At 35.1% G+C, this 16948-nt stretch overlaps 1 protein-coding gene across 1 annotated transcript in view; it reads left to right on the top strand.

The window, feature by feature from the left end:
* The window catches only part of DIAPH3 (diaphanous related formin 3), a 236530-nt gene that overhangs the window by 56930 nt on the left and 162652 nt on the right, over positions 1-16948 (top strand). Inside the window, exons 13-17 of the mRNA XM_051623494.1 lie at positions 879-997; positions 1118-1182; positions 1542-1646; positions 3881-4219; positions 5495-5609. Of these exons, the coding sequence (XP_051479454.1) occupies positions 879-997; positions 1118-1182; positions 1542-1646; positions 3881-4219; positions 5495-5609 (743 nt within the window). The remainder of the gene's footprint in view (positions 1-878; positions 998-1117; positions 1183-1541; positions 1647-3880; positions 4220-5494; positions 5610-16948) is intronic.

The following is a 16948-nucleotide window of genomic DNA, read 5'->3' as shown; positions in this document are numbered from 1 at the left end:
TGGAATTTTGTGCTTTCTGTAAGTCAAAGGTCAAAATCAGGTATCCATGGAAGTGCACTTGGTATAGAAATCTGAGCATAGGCTTAATTTAGAGTATGTTCTGGTTGGTAATTGAGTATTCTCTATATACATTATAGGTCAGTGTGAACATGTTAGTAGTGTCTAGGAAATTTGTCAGATAAATTACAGAGAGAAATAGTTAATAAAATCTTAGATGTTTGAAGCTGCCAAATGTTTTCCTTTCTATAATCTGCTTGTGTTGTTTTTGAGGAAAAACTGGAGGAACCCAATATGAACCAAACAGAGAAGGAAAGCCCCGTTTTCTACGTGGTGTTCTGCATAACCTTGCATTTCAGGCATGGTCTAGCAGAGGTGTACATTTAGAGGTTAAGTGTCCGCACCTGGCATGGGTACACCTGTGGTAAACCTCTTCCGTCTGAAAGGGTTTGAATTCACAGCTTACATATTCTGCAAGTGACCCAGGTGTCATACCCATCCCATCCAAGGTGCTTTTCATTCCTCTTACTAAAGCAGGGCTGCAATGCATCCATAGTTTCAAAAGTCACAAAATCAGAAGGGAACAAGCTGAAGGAGGAGCCTTCTCTTTACTGGTAGAAGGCAGGAGGGAGTCCTTCCTTCTTGTATTTCCATAGAGGGGGAGATGCAGAGTTTGTAATATAAAAAAAAAATTATCTTTAGGGCCACTGTTTTTTCAGGCTTTATGTTACTGTTCTTGTGTAATAAACTGTCAGTTGTATTTGTCCTTTGAGGCTTTTGGCGTTGGCCTGTACCGTTCTTTTGACCTTACTGTGTTCAAAGAAAATATTTTAAGTATACATTAATAAATATACTGTAAAATAACTCATCTCTGTCTTTAGTCCACAGTATTTCAAATTAATTGAAGAGTGTGTGTCCCAGATAGTGTTACATCGAAGTGGAACAGACCCAGATTTCACATATCGTAAAAGATTAGATATAGATATCAGCCATTTAGTAGGTAAGTACTATGTTTGGAAAAGATTACAGTATCCTTCTTTTATATGTGTTCCAAAACCTAAGTAATTAAGAATCTTGTGTTCCCTGTATATGCGCAAGTGTGTTTGTTTATTTTTTCAAGATATTTGTGTAGATAAAGCAAGATTAGAAGAATGTGAAGAGAGAGCTGCTGAACTTTCCAAAAAAGTAAGTAATTTTAAAGTTATGTGATCATAAGATGGACACAGGAGATTACTTGATAGCTTCATGAATGGGTGGCATAGTTTTAACTTCATATTACTATTAGCTTTAGCTTAAGTGGGAATTTGAATGTTTCTTATGGAAACTTAAAATATATAAAGTACTTTATGCCATTTTATATAGTGAAGACTTGTAGTAGTTAAGAGAGATGGTACTTCTGCTCAGTGGATGTATTGAAGGTAGAATAGTAGATATATTAGTATTGTTAACACATGAGTTTTAACAAACACAAAAAGAAAAGTTAGAAAGAAAAGTATGCAGCACTGACTAGTATCAATATTTTTTTTCTTTTTCTTTTTTCTTAGTTTGAAAAGGATTTTGTAGCTCATCAGGAGACCCAAGCCCTACTGCAAAAAAAAGAAGAGAGAATCAGTGAACTTGAAGCAGAATTACAAGCTTTTAAATCACAGGTATAAAATAGTTTAAATGAACGTATGAAATACTGTTTTTGAAAGAAAATTTTGCATCTTTTGCAGATTGTGATAGTACAGTTAGGGGTTTTTTTGAAAGAATCCTTGTTACTGATTATTATTGACTGTTAGTTTCCTTTATTTTTGTTTTATACAGAGAATTGTTGTGTGACGTTAATTAGCTATTTGAGTTCCCAGATGATCCTTTTTGTGCCTGAGCTTTGTTAATTAAACTAATTTCTTATGTTTCATTTGGGTTTTGCTTTCAGTGTCATATATTTCCAAAGTAATTAGCCACATAGGGTAATAATTCTTATGCTTTTAGATTAGCATTCATCACTGTGATCCTTATCCCTTTCCACAAGAAATTATTCATTATGCAGTTTGCTTTGCTGAAGCCTTACCATGAATATCCAGCAGTGAAAGAAATAACCTGTGGCTGGATAAGAACATTTCCTGATAATTTTCCAGTTTTCAAGTGTAAATAGATATTTTAAAATGTAATGGAGAGGAATAGTGCAGATTTTGGAGACAAATGCTCAAGTTAACTTGTAACTGCTTCAGCTCTAAAAACTGTATAAGGAGACTGTGTAACCATGTGATTTTTCTTGTGTCTTATTTCCTGGAATAAGAAGCACAGTATAAAAATTACTAAAGAAAGACTGCATTGGGAAGACATGCATATAGGAAGGTCAAAAAATACATTTTTATCATAGAGGGTTTTTTTTACGCTTTTGAACTTGTTTAATTTTCTTAGTGGGGCAAATTTGTTTAACTCTGCTTAGGTCTGTTTAAAACTATAATTCTAATTCAAGCTTCTGATCACAATTAACTGTTAATATCAAAATCAAACAGGCTTTAAAACAAGAATTACAAAAATTGTTGCATTCTAAAAAAAAAATTTAGTGTGTGTATAATTATGAATAACATTAATAATAAATAATTAATATAATTCATTAAGGAAGTATTTTTATGTGTGTAACTGGAAAATCTACTTCAATACATTTTGTGAGTGAAATAGGTTTTCTCTCCTCTTTAAATTCTTCTCCCATTCACTTTATTGAATACAACTGTTTTTGATGTGTGGACAGTGAGCATATGATTATGCTCACTAGTTATCATACTATGAATTATCCCACTGTTAATGGGATACTTGGAATGCTTTGTAAATGTCAAGCAATTGATTACTGCAACTTAGTATTCTTAAATCTGTCTTTAGGGGAACCTTTGGTTTCAATATGGTGTCAGTTGCTAGTTGGCACGGATACTTCCACCTTGTATGACTGTTTTCCCCCTGGTCTTGTTCCTTTACTGTATTTTTGTATTTGGTATTTGTACCTGTATTTCTTTTTTGTTATTAGTGCCTAGTTGTCCAGTGTCTACTTGTAAGTGTAAACAATTTGTATGTTCAGAAATTCAGAAGATAACATTGTTGTGCATGTATTTATTTTTATGTATTGATATTCAGATAATTCCTTTAAAAATATTAAATCCTTTACTTCTTGTATTTCTCTCAATTAAAAAAAAATAATAAAATGGACTGTTTCTGTTCATAATTATAATTTGAGAAGTTAGTTAATATTATCACCAGTAGGAAAATATTTTTTAGACTTTCTGAAGTGCTAATAAGCCTATCTTGATACAGTATAGATGTCCTTACTGTACAGAATAAGTCAGTGTGCAAGACAGCTGTTTTGTTTTTATTTTGAAAGATTTTTTTTCTCTTAATTACTTTGTGCTTTCAATTCTATTGAAGCAGAATGCTCCTATGTTGGAAAATACATGTTTTTCAACAGAATTACTATTTTTTTTCAGATTCTACATTACGTACTTGAAATGTTTGTCTGTAATCTGGATAAGTAAGAACACTAGAGACTAGGTTGTTTTTTTTTTATTTTTATTTGAGCTAAGCTGTGGTAGTCTAGATAAAATTTCATTGAGATACATGTCAAACCCTTCTTAGATCATGATCAGTGAAATACGACAAGTGGGATATAGCATTCCAGTTTTTGGTGTGCACTCTCAGGTCTATATGTCTGCTTCAAATGTTGAGACTTCCAATTTTGAAAAAAAAAAAGCATGTTTGCCTCATTATAAGTCATATGTGATTGTCCTATACAAGAAAAATGGCACTGACTTTTAATTGGCTTGCTATATTAGTCTATAAACTACATTTGTTACAGCGTTTTGTTGATAAAAAATGTGAAACTGAGTGAGAATATTTTCCTTATCAGTATGGCTCCCTGCCACCTGGTTTTCTATCATCAATATGTGGAGATCCATCTGCAGTTCCACTGGAAGCTACAGGACCAAATCAGCTGCCTCCTCCTCCTCCTCCACCACCACTGCCTTCTAATGGAGCAATTCCACCACCGCCGCCTCCCCCTCCTCCTCCACCACTTCTGAATGGCATGGGAATGCCTCTGGCTTTTGGTGGTGCTCCTCCACCGCCGCCTCTACCAGGCTTGCCTGGAGTACAGTGGTCTCCACCTTCATGTACTTTGCCATTTGGAATGAAGCCTAAAAAAGAATTCAGACCTGAGATCACCATGAAAAGGCTCAACTGGTCCAAGGTAATATTGATTAGTGGCAAATACTTAATGTAAAATCTTACACAGAGCTTAGGGTCAGGATTAAGTCTATATGGAGCAAATGAATCATAGAATGCCAGGTTGGAAGGAACCTCAAGGATCCTCGGGTCCACCATTTTAGGTAATACAATAGTTTATATGAGATGGTTCAGCACCTTGTCAAGCTGAGACTTAAAAATATCCTATGTGGGGAATCTACCACTTCCCTTGGGAGACTATTCCAATGTTTGACTGTCCTCATGGTGAAAAATTTACCTCCTGTATCCAACCAAAATCTCCCCAGGAGCTACTTGTTCCCATTACCCCTTGTCTTTTCCCTGTGACTCCTTGCAAATAGGGAGTCTCCACCTTCTTGGTAGCCACCAAGAAGCCATGATACATTAGTTAAAATTATGAAAGTTATTAATACTTTCTGCCTTTAGTTTTCATTGTTTTTAAAAAAAAATGTTTCACTGACTCAGGATTCATCTGGACAAGTATCTGTTTACTTTCAGAGATGTCTGGGAAAGTTAGTTCTGGTCTAGACTAATACAGCCTTGATACCAGCATGCTTTCTGGGTCCTCCTATGCTTTGCCTTATAGCAAAGCGTTTACATTGAGTCAGTCACTGCACTGTCCTGCTAGCTGTACAGTTTCCAATCAAGTGTCTTCCATCTATCTAGCCTGGACTGTGGGAATAAGGATAGCAAGTCTTTCCGTTAGTTCTCAGTGTAAATATACCTATGTAAATGTAGTGGTTGAAAAAACATGAGTCCGTTTATATTTATATTTTTCTTTGCTGTTATGACAGGATCAAGTATACCAGATCTCTCAATCTACTGAGTTTGGGAAACCGTAACTATTTAGACCAAACTAAGTCAGTAAAAAGATTTAATGACTTTTATGAAGCAACCAAAGCTACAGTCTAAAAACTAAAATACTTAGTATCCAGTTAGACCAACTCTGTTGAGACTATTTGAAGTTTACCTAACTTTTAGATCTAGACCAAAAGTTAATTGCTACATTTAGACCTTGAATAGCAGTATGTAGTCTGTATTGCTTTGCATTGTTAGCATCAATTTGTCCAAAAGCACTTCCTGTGAACACGATTATCTTCAATCAGAAATATATTAACAATTCTGAAGATGAGTTATATACCAAAAGTTGACATTTTACAGAGCTCTCAAGTATTTAATTTGCTTTCGACTCTACAGAGCACAGTCTCTGCATAGTATCAGAATAATTTAATTAATAACATTTTGTTTTCTCTCTTTCTAGATCAGGCCTCAGGAAATGACAGAATCCTGCTTTTGGGTTAAGGCAGAAGAAGACAAGTATGAGAATGCTGACATGCTTTGCAAATTGGAACTTACATTTTGTTGTCAAAAAAGGGGTAAGTAACTGATTGCTGTAATTTTCAGCTTTCAGAGATTGCTTGAAAATGTTGGGGGCTTAAATACTATCTGAAAAAAAATCACAGTGTAGTATTAATGTTCAGTGGAATGTATAATGAAAAAAGTTGGAAAATTCTATACTGCTGAAAGCAGTAATACTGAGCTATTTTACTTAAAAGATGATAAATATTGTATCATCTATAAGGAAAACCTTACCAAAAAAACCCAAGAAATGCGTTCAGATAATGAAGACTTCTGTTCAGTCGTGGTTGAAAAAATACTTATAAAATTATTTTGGAAGAGTTCTGAAGATGCTGTGTTTACCCTCAGAATGCATATGATAATTGATACGTTTTGGTTCCATGAAGGAGAAGAGTGCTTTAAAGAATTTTTTTACTTTCTGATTGTGGTAGAGCACTCGTGCCTCCTGCCCTGCTGCTGGAGCTGCCAGTATAGCTACACTTTAAGCCCTGATGGGCCAGGTATTGTGTCACCTTTGTTGGGTTAGACTTGGTGGCACTTAGAACAACTTCTGATCTTATCCCTTGCCGGGCTGCTGAACTCACAACAGATAGAGTGGCATCTGGCTTTCATGGCGATTTTGGGGGTTGCTGGGGTGGGACCCTCTGTCAACTGACAGGGTTCCCAGCCAATGGGGTGTCTTGACCCAGGTAGAAAAACAAACAAATGACCATAGGGCAGATCTGACTTAGTCCATAAAAAGAGAGTTCCCCACTGAGAAGTCCTTGGCTAGGTTTTCCCTTTGAGCAGTGGGTCTGTGAGGAAGCCTAACTCTTAGGTTGGGATACCACCTAAAGAAGCTTCTTGAGATTGAGTGGCCTCATCTTTGCTGAGTGGTAATTCATCTAGATGTATCTTTGAGTGAACCTTGCCACTGTTAGGCAAGTGATTCCAGGTAACTGAGGGGGAGGCTTTGCCTTTGTCTGAGTGAATGTGCACGTGTGGGATTATTATTATCCATGTTAAGACTAGTAAAAAAAATAAAACTTAGGAAATTTTAACTAGTTGTAGTGTAGTTGTTCTGTAGTGTGTTCCTGACTGATATCCAAATCTGTGATACTGTTTTTGATTTATCAGAGTGCTAAATAGTGTTGATTGGAATATTCACTCCTAGTAAACCCCCTGTGTGTCTGTGGGTGCCTTTGTTACACTGATAAACCTGTAGCAACATAGTTCTCCTTTAAAATTTTGCTTAGCTTCTTCAGCTTTTAAAGCATTGTGGAAGAGCAACAAATTTAAAGTATTCCTGGCTTTAAATCTTTTCTCCCATTGTGGAAGTAAGTTGTGTCACTAGTAGTTTGGATTATTGTGCCCCATATATAAAATGTCTATATTTCCATTGTTATTTCTTAACAAGATTCTTTCCCCCCTGCTCCCCCTCCTTAATTGGTGTATATATATCAGAGACTTAGTATTTTGTTTTAGCCAAAGGGATAAATGTTTAATTATTTTTCAAATTAAAAAGACTTTATTATATTTTCAGTTTGTTTTACAAATTTCACTTTGATATTTTTATTTGATGTAGTGCATGGTATCCTCAAGTTTGTCTGTATTTTTTTTTTTTTTGTATGCTTTTGTGTGTAGAATCCAGTATTTTCTTTTTCACCATAACAAAGAACTTTATCCTGCTCTTGTCAAAGCAGGCTTTTTATATTCTAGCAGTATTTCTACTGAGTTGAGCATTACAGTTTATTACTGTTGATACTTAATAATATTAAGAATGTTGTACAAAGATAAAAAGTGTGCCATCTTAATTTTTCAAAGGAAGTGGAGACACTAAAGATTTTATTTAGAACAGTAACTAGGTGTCTAAGGGGCAACATGGAACTAAATTAATCCTTGTTCATGTGGGTGGTTTACAGAAATTAGCATGAGTGCTTAAAACATGTAAGTAGACAGGCATCTCAGCATGAGTTCTTGTACAAAGGACAGCCAAGTAACTTCTTTTGTTCTCATGACCATAGAAACAGAAATGCTTCTTTGTAGCTTATACATAAGTTACTGATTATAATAAAACTTGCCAAAGAAATTGGACACATGCAGTTTTCTCCATTGCTCAGTCTTGAAGAGATTTAACACAGCGCTTTCTAAAGTAGAGTCAGGAATCTATTCACTAGACTCAGTTTGGGAACAGTCCTTGACTCCTTAACTATTTCTGAAGCTTGGTCTCTAAAACCAGAAGGATGAGAAGCTGAAAATTGTTGTGTAGCCAAATGATGGAGCGCAGAAGAATGACCTGTTTTCCACTCTATTGAGGGGTTTGCTTATGCACTCTTAAATTATTTAAGTCATTGTGCAAGAAGAGGAACTTGGTTGTGGAAGCAGAGGCCAAAATGTTCAATGATGCATTAAGGAAATTTTATTCTGATGAAGTAAAATCAGATTAAAGTACTCAAATGTTCAGTTTGTGAATTTTGCCAGCTGAGGTGCCAAAAGTGTTTCAGTATTGATCCACAAGAGGAAGTCTTATGTCTGTGTAAGTAATCCATTGAGGAACTCCTGCTAGAAAAAGCAATACAGAACAGTATAGAATAGATTTGAAGCTCTAGCAGATGTTTTTATAGAAGTTGTAAATTATGTTGATTCTGAATTTTGAAGCAATTGAAACAACTGAGTATCTATGGAGATATGAAAGAAACGTTACTGCAAGAATGAAAAAGAGGGTCTAGCTTCAGAGTGTAGGAAAAATAGTAGGTAGTAACATGGCGCACAGATTATATGTGGAGAAAAAAAATCACTTCTGTTGAGGATGTCTGGAGAGATGTCAGATGTCCTTAAATAATGGAATTATTTAGTTTGGAAAGGACCTCTGAAGGTCAGCTGGTCCAATCACCTTTGTAAAAGTACCAGTCTCTTTCATGTTGCTTGAGGCTTTGTGTCCAGTTGAGTTTGAGATATCCCTAAAGATGGAGACGTATGGATGGACAACCTATTCTTGTGTTTGTCACCATTGCAGTAAATTATTTTTCGTAACAGCTTCTTGGAATACTGTTGCAGCTTTGCTCTGTTGCCTGTTGCTTGTGTGCACCTCTAAGAAGAATCTGGTTCCCTTTTATTTGTAACCTTCTGTTACGTGGTTTGCGACAAAAGTAAGAGTTCTCTTGCCCTTTAGCCTTCTCAAGACTGACAGCTCTCTCAGCCTTTCTGTCTGCATCTTATGTTTCAGCCCTCTAATCATCTTGATGATTGTCTGCTGTACTTGTTCCAATGTATCTATATTTTTCTTGAATTCAGGAACCCCAAACTGAGAAAGTACTCCAGACACTTCTCCCTGAGACAGAAGGGGAGTACAGGGAAATAATAATTCATTTGACCTGCTGACAACAGTCTTGGTAACTTACTGGAGGAAATGTTTTCATTGTGCTGCTTGTATAATAATAGTGGTGGTGATAATGAGTCCATGCAAGGGCAGTGGGTGGTAAGGGTGATTTTCTCTTAATTCTTTTACTTGTTATAAATCTGTTTTTTTCACTTTCCAGACATTGAACCGTTTTTTCAAAGCAACATGTTTTATAAAAATTGAAACTTTGAGCTGGATCTAAGACTATATGTGTGAAAGAAGTAGGCAGGGGATAATGGAAAACCAACTCCTTTGTCATGAAACCATATAGTTTTACTGCTACACAGGGAATGTGGGAGGAGAATATTAGTACAGAATCTGGAAATATAGATCTGTGTGTGGATGGAATATTTTCAATGTAAGTACTTGAGAAAAGATTTTATTGTGACTTAGAAGTGTGCATGCGTTTAAAATATTTGCAAGAAAACATGAGAGTTTATAGTGAGATGCCCAAGGAAAAAACAAGAGATTCTGGAACCTTCAAATCATTAGCTTCATGTCAGCATATGAAAGAATAAAAGTGAGTGAAATCACTGCCTTAATGACAGCAGTCTGAAAGGCAGGTATGCTCCATAGCTGTCTCTCTGGCTGAGGGAGAAAGAAAAAAGAAAAAAAAAAGTAATTGAGAAGTTCTGAAAATAAAGTGATAAGTGTAAATGGTTTGCATGAATGACCTTTGGCCTTTACTTTTCAAAGGCAAAAAAAGATTGATATGAAGGGTAGTTAGAGACTTTAAAGAGAAAGAAATAGTAAGGAATATCAAGTGTTTAAAATTTGTCAGGAGTATACTCATGATTGCAGATCAGTGAAGAAAATCTGTGAAAAGCCTTTTTGGCAACAATGGTATCAAAGGAATCTCTTACTGTAATTCTTTGAAAACATTAAACTGAATATATGACTTGGAGTTAACTTATTTGAAATACTGAGTAGCAGAGCTGGAGCAAACTTTATATGTGCTTTTATATTATATTAAGCCTAAACTATAAGAAGAACAAGCGAAAATGCTAATTACCAGATGACAGCCACTTAATAGATGTATCGAAACTTGATGGAAGGAGAATATTCACTGGTGTATGATGTTAATATGCTGCCAATTTTGCTGGAATGCTTAGACTTACCAGAAGCATGAAACGTAGCACCTTAAAAATCTGGTGGGGGAAAAAGAAGCCTACTGTGCGAAACCTTGTGAATGGAAATTCCTTCTAAACATTCAATATAATACTGTATTAATAGCTCTAAAATCAGGTGATATTTGTGATGAGAAAATATGTAAAATTAGAGAAGCTGCAAATTTTGTGGCAATAAAGTGGGAGATTCAACTGCCGGCATATGGGTTGAATTGATCCCTCATCTGGATGTTATGAAAAGCTAAAAACTGGATGCAACAAATGACTGTTTCCAGTATTACTGTAACCATTATGAAAAGGAACTGTTCTGGGAATGGACTTGAGTCATGGACAGGACTTAGGAGGTCTGAGGAGGAGAGAAGAGTGATCAATATATATCTTAATGTTGTACCAGGAGAGAACAATCCAAGTACATCTATTACACAAGTATTCAACTTCAGGACAGGGAACTGAATGAAAGATGCAGATGGTCAAGCAAGATACCCATGCCTACTAGTAACCCAAAGGCTATTTTGAAAATACCATCTTAAATATTTGAGTAAACTTTGTATTGTAATTCAAAAAAAGTTCAAGTAAAGGTAAGGCATAAGAAATGTATGTGACTTGATAGGAAAGTTAAAGACAGTATCTCAAGCAAAAAGAGTAGTATTAAAAATGTGGAAGGGCTGCCCAAATGAAGATAACAGGAAAACTCATTAAATGTAGGTAGATAAATGTAAACAGGACATTCTTTTCTTACTCTTTTAGAATTCTGAATTTCTTGCAAAGGATCCTTCAGAAGATATTGAGAAGTGTATTTAATTTTTTTGAAAATGAAGTTAGCTAGGGAATTGGTTGTACTACTGCGTGATAATTTCAACAGTTCAGCAGATTCAAAGAACAGTAGAGGAATTCAGGGGCAATGGGTCCAAAAGAAATAGAAAGGCTATATTTTTCGGAAGAGGAGCTTTGTCTTTTAGGAAGTGAGAAGAATGGCTTATAAGTGGTGGTAAGGCTGGCATAATGTCTTTTAAAGTAACATCTCTTACTGCAGTTCTTGCAGAGAGAGTGCTGGGCTAGGAGGAACATTGGTCAGGCCCAGCAGAGTATTTAATAGGTTCTTAATCATGGATATAAGAGTACCTGTTTGCTTGGAGTAGCTTCAGACTACTGTGTTTAAGACTCACAGTGCTGAAATAAGTTTTTTATATAGAAATGCTTGGTATTGTCACTTACAGAAAGGAGAAAATTAATGATACACCTATAAGAAATGTACTTTGTGGAGGTACTTTGAAGAGTACTGGTATGGAGAAGATACGACAATAAGTTGGTGGAAGTCCTTGAATAAACGTAATTAATGTAGTCAGATTGTATTAGTTAGGCATAATGGCATATGTGTGTTCAGGATAACTCGAGAACTAGCTACATGTTGCTTAAAGTCATACTTCGGGTGCTTGAAGTGGTTTGTTAAAGGTGATTCTAAGACTTAAAGGCTGTACAGTGTACAAGAAAGCAACCTCTAACCAAAAATAAATCTCTGGAAGCATTTAAATACAAAATTACAATTTGTTTCATGTGTGCAACATATGAGAAAGGTAGTTTCCTGAAATACATGATTTATAATTAGTGGGCTGTGTTTCTAAATATCTTAGAAATAAGTTGATTTGACTTGATCCAACAAAGATGATTTTTTTCTACACAACTGTTATGTTTAAAATGTTGAAGTCCAAATGAAGATTAGAAATACCAAATAAAACATCCAAGAAATCACTCCTAAATTCTTCATTATTTTTAGCAATATGTGAATAAATGCAGTTAATGGAACATGGCATGGAAAATTAGAAATTTACTCTTCTTTCTTTTCTATATATCAAAGGGAACTGATCTAGTAATCTCAAGAGAGAAAGATTGCATGATCTCTATCTATTTTTTTTATCAACTGGAACAGATTTTCAACCTAATCTTATTGGAGATGGCAGTGTCAGATCCCATCACACTAGAGCTCCTGCCAGGCTTGATTATTCAGAAATAAAGCACTTCTGTGGGAGTGCTATCTTTGTTGGCACTTATCTTTAAAAGGTCAATACAGTTCTCTCTATAATTATTTTTTTTTTCTCCCCTGTATGCTCTCTAAGAGCATCTCCAAGGCCTAAACTGCTATGGTGTCAACCTAGTCTCAAACATTTTAAACTGGAATGTAAGTTAATGCTAGCAAGAAGGTCAAATATAAAACAGTTTAGTGCTGTGTTTGACATGCCACAGCTTGCTCAGCGTAAGCAATAGAACTTGTGGTCAGCCACCTGAAGGATTAGGTGGAGCCCAGTGTTCTAAAACTTCCCTTCTCTAAAGGTGGATTTACACAGAGGTTGAAGAAGGATTTACAGAGAAGTTGTTTCGAACTGTGCTGCTCCTAGAATCTTATTACAAACCTGCAAGAATGCTAACAATACAGTCCAGTAACTTCTGCTAATAATATAACACTGAGAAATTTGAGTTACCTTTTAACATAACTGTGTACAAGTAGAAGCAAAGCCTGCTATGCATGTAAGTTTGGCTGCCTTGCAGTATCACCCCAGCTACCCTTTAAACCAAAACTATTCTAAAAGTGTTTTGCATATAAAATGATAAATTAAATTTGTTTCTGAAGAATGTGGGATAAAGTTATAGGCATTCATGAAGGACAGCAACCAATCAGTTCTGAAAAGCACTGGAATGTCAATGGTATCTTTCAATTTCAGTATGCCATACTTCCATGGAGGGGAAAGATGGTACATTTACTGTTGCATCTGTAGTAAATGTATTAGTTATTTACGTTCTTAACAGATGGAAATATCTCTGCTTTTATTGATATACCTGTATCAAATATATATTTAATGTACAGATTGATATATAAGAATCAGTGAAAGAATCTACTTCTTTGATGTGTTGACCTTTACTGACTGCCAGATGCCCACCCAACTGCTGTCTAATAAAATGGAAAAGCTTGTGTTTTCAATTAAAAACAGAGAGATCACTTGTCAGTTGCTGTCACAGGCAAAACTGAACCAATTTGGGGAAAATTAATTTAGCTCATTTAATCTATTTTCTCTGTTGTGCTATCAAAGATAGGAGAGACCTTCAGTTTTTTGGACTAACTCCCAAACCCTAACTTTCATATCCAGATAACTTCACAAATACATGGCAAACCAAAAATGGAAAACTGAAAGAGGGCATTAATATACCACTGGTTGGAATAGTCTGACAATAGCATTTATTTTGTAGTTGGATTATTTTTTTTTGTAGCTACAAATTGTGGCATCTTTTTCCCTTAGTCTCTTTTTCTTCTCACAATTTCTTAGGGTTAATTACCTGTTTAATTATTAATTATTGACTATGTCATCAATACCCTAATCTGAGTATGTCAGAATCAGCTGGAACATCAGATTGTTATTCTGGTAGGACTGTAGAAGAGAAGAAGTCTGTCAAGTGGTGTTTTAAACATGTTTAGAAAACCTTTTGTTGCTAGAAAGGATACTTTGATTTGTGTTTGCAATTAGGAAATGATATGTCAGACAGTGAAAGGATATTGTTTTAAGAGTTTGCTGCAGCACTTGCAATTAATTTTACCTTAATTTTAATTCATTTTAACTTACTTTAACTTGATTTTTTTCCTTTATAGCCAAGTTGCGATGTGTGTTGTTGTTAGGTGATTGGTTCTTACCTTGTGCATACAGAGTATTTATTATTTCCTGTCAGCTTCAAAACAGATTGAGTACCTTTTTTTTTCTTCAGTGGAATGCCTTGAAGGAGTAGTTTCTGTAGTTCTCCTTTACCTTTTCTTTCAAACAAGCAATTCTTCTTTTCTTCATAGTTGATTTCTACCAAAAATGTGAAATTAGCCTGCAGTCAACTCCTGTTTGATGAAAATATGTCAGTGTGTTCAGGCAAACAGAAGCACTCCACTCCTATTTCACAACACTGCAATAGGAAAAGCCTTCAAGGGCTTGATGTTTTAGAAACAGCAAGAATGTTCCTTTATTGATTTCCAGTAAGGAATGTTCTTACATTGTGAGTAAGTAAAGACTTAGAGGACATAGATATTGTTTCTGTGTATCCAGAGAGGAAAAGAAATCGTTAAGTCCCAAAACATAAATATCAATGAAATGCAAAAACAGGTTTGGAACTTAAAATGTAAGTTAAAGGAGGTAATTGCAGTGCCCTTGTTCAGTAATAATTTTGTTTATTTAATGGAAAATATTCACTTTGGCAACTTATATGTTTGTTCCTATACCAGCAAGGATCTTATAAGAAATTAATCTCTAGTGTTTGTATCATACACGAGATAAACTCATTTATATAAAAATCTAAAAAAACAATTTATAAAAATAAATAAATGTAAAGCTCTCTGTACCTACTACCAACCTATTTTCATGGGTTTTACCTCCTTTTAGTTTTGTTAGATGTTTATGCACTAAGTGGTTTTCTTTAATTTCTAGTGTAATGTTGCAAGCATTTCTATCTATCTAAAGGTAAGAAACACTATATTTGAGTGCATTACAATCTTCATTACAAAACTGCTTTATTATAGTATTCATTGTGAGCTATGAAAAATAATTTAAATGCTAAAACCAAAATATTTAAGAAACCTCATCTGGTAAACCTTAAAAGTCACTGTTGATGAAAATTATTAGCATTTAAATTTTCCAGAGCACTACTTTTCATCCTTTAGAAAATCTGCCATTTAATTCTTGGTGAATGGTTTGATTCGGAGGAAATGCATTTCAAGGACAATTCATTTTTAAAAAAACAAAAAAGTCAAACAAGGAAATGATTTGTCGATGGAGCCCTGACTTCCAGTTAGGCAGCTGTTAGACAGTACTTGGGTAGATGCTGCTATGTCATGTAGAATATACCATTATATTTGGCAGTCTTTGGTTCTGTTTGCATTTGATCTTTTTCTGCTGGAACAATATTTTAATTTACTCACATGCAAGAAGTGGCTATAAACATCTTTACTTACCCATTAAGATTACATGTTCCTCTTCTAGCTCCATGTAAATATTATCTGACCTTATCTCATATGTAACTTCTTTTCTTAGTTAGAGTGGGGTTTTAAATTAAAATCAGTAAGTTACTTCATGTGAACATTTGTAGGCTGCTGTTCTCCACGGGGTTATTGCTGCATGATAGAGAGATTTCTCATACAGTTTAGAATCCTAGTATCATCAAGGTTGGAAAAGACCTTCTTCATTCTAAATTGATTCTTCTAGTCTGTAAATATCTTGCCTTGATTGTTTCCTGACAGAATTTTTAATGGAGCTCTTCAATACCTGTTATGAAGCAAACATCATAAAGAATATGTATTTTGTACATGTCCTGTAGGTGCCCTCCCCATTAATAGCAATCAGGTTCTGAAGGTTATGTAAGAACGGAGAGAACTTCATTGATCTTAAATGGTAGGACTTACTGGAGGTGTTAGATCTGAGTTTCAACAAAATATTACTTACATAGGATTTAATCTAGTTCAGCATTCTGAAAACTTTCCTAATAGGAGAGGACATGTTTACATGGCTTTTTCGAATTGTTATTATTAGGTACAATAGCAAAGTATTTATCATGAAACGGTAATAGTGTTTTAGATCATTCTTCTTTATGATCAGTTTGTTGCTTTCAGTTTCATTTAAATTAAGAGAATGAAGACATTGGACAACATATTCAGTAGCTTTTAACAACTTTGTATTTTAGTTTGTTTCTGTTCCTCACTCTTTCTATTTTTATAGATTAGTAGGACTTTTTAGTCACAAAGTAGTTCTACAATCTTACCTCTGACAGCACCTGAGTAATGAAACTTGGAAACCTTATCTGCTCTGTTACTCAGTTTAACCGTTGTAAAGACTAAGTATTTCCTGCTGTGCAGTCTGACTTGTCCTGTGATACAGAAATACCTGTTTCTAAAATTGTAAATGTATATGTATAGCCGGCAATGGTAACAAGCTAAGAAGAGGGTGACTGCTTATCTTTGAAGTCCCTTGATTGTGCAGTGTAATGCCTTGTGGCACTTAAAATTTGGCTGCTATGTACTTGATAAATGTGCAGTAGAATGTTGAGTTTTGTTGGTGACATTTCAGGGTGAGATCTCCAAGTACTGGGTAATCTATTCAAAACGGTGGGAAGATGGAAAAAGCAATTACATGTTCAGCATTATTGTTTGAATGAAAGCTGCTATCAAAACTGACAAAATGAAGGGTAAATGTAACCGGAATGCATGAAGAAAAACTGGGATTCAGTGCTCAGTTGCGCACTGCAGGAGAAATCTTGGCTTGTGGAGTTAAACATATCTATAATGCTGCTGTGAAAAGAAACAAATCTAGATATAGCTAAAAACAGACTGGGTTAGCAAAGAGAGAACGTTTATTTTCAGTAGAAATCTTAATGCTTTGTAGGAAAGAAATAGTAGTGATAAATGGAGACCTGGACTTGGTCAAGCTCAAAAGAAGAGAATATAGAGTCCATTTGCTGCTAGCAGTTGATGTACCTGTGGGTCTTCCTTTTCAGCAAAGTAACGTAAGAGGTAATCACAGAATCGCTCTGGTTGGAAAAGATCTTTAAGATTTATTTAGTCCAACCATAACCTAACTCTACCAATCATTAACGTAGCTGTACCAGCCATTAATGTATCTCTACCAAGTCCAGTGCTTAAACCATAATCCTAAGCAGCACATGTATATGTCTTTTAACCACCGCCAGAGATGGTGTTTAAACAACCTCCCTGGGCAGCCTGTTCCAGTGACTAACAAGTCTTTTGTTGAAGAAATTTTTCCTAATATCCAATCTAAGCCTCCCTTGGTGCAACATCAACCCACTTCCTTTTACCCTTTTGCTTGTTACTTGG

This window comes from Apus apus, chromosome 1 (genome assembly GCF_020740795.1).
Source record: "Apus apus isolate bApuApu2 chromosome 1, bApuApu2.pri.cur, whole genome shotgun sequence".
NCBI classification, from domain to species: Eukaryota; Metazoa; Chordata; class Aves; order Apodiformes; family Apodidae; genus Apus; species Apus apus.
This window is presented reverse-complemented; position numbering and strand designations above follow the sequence as displayed.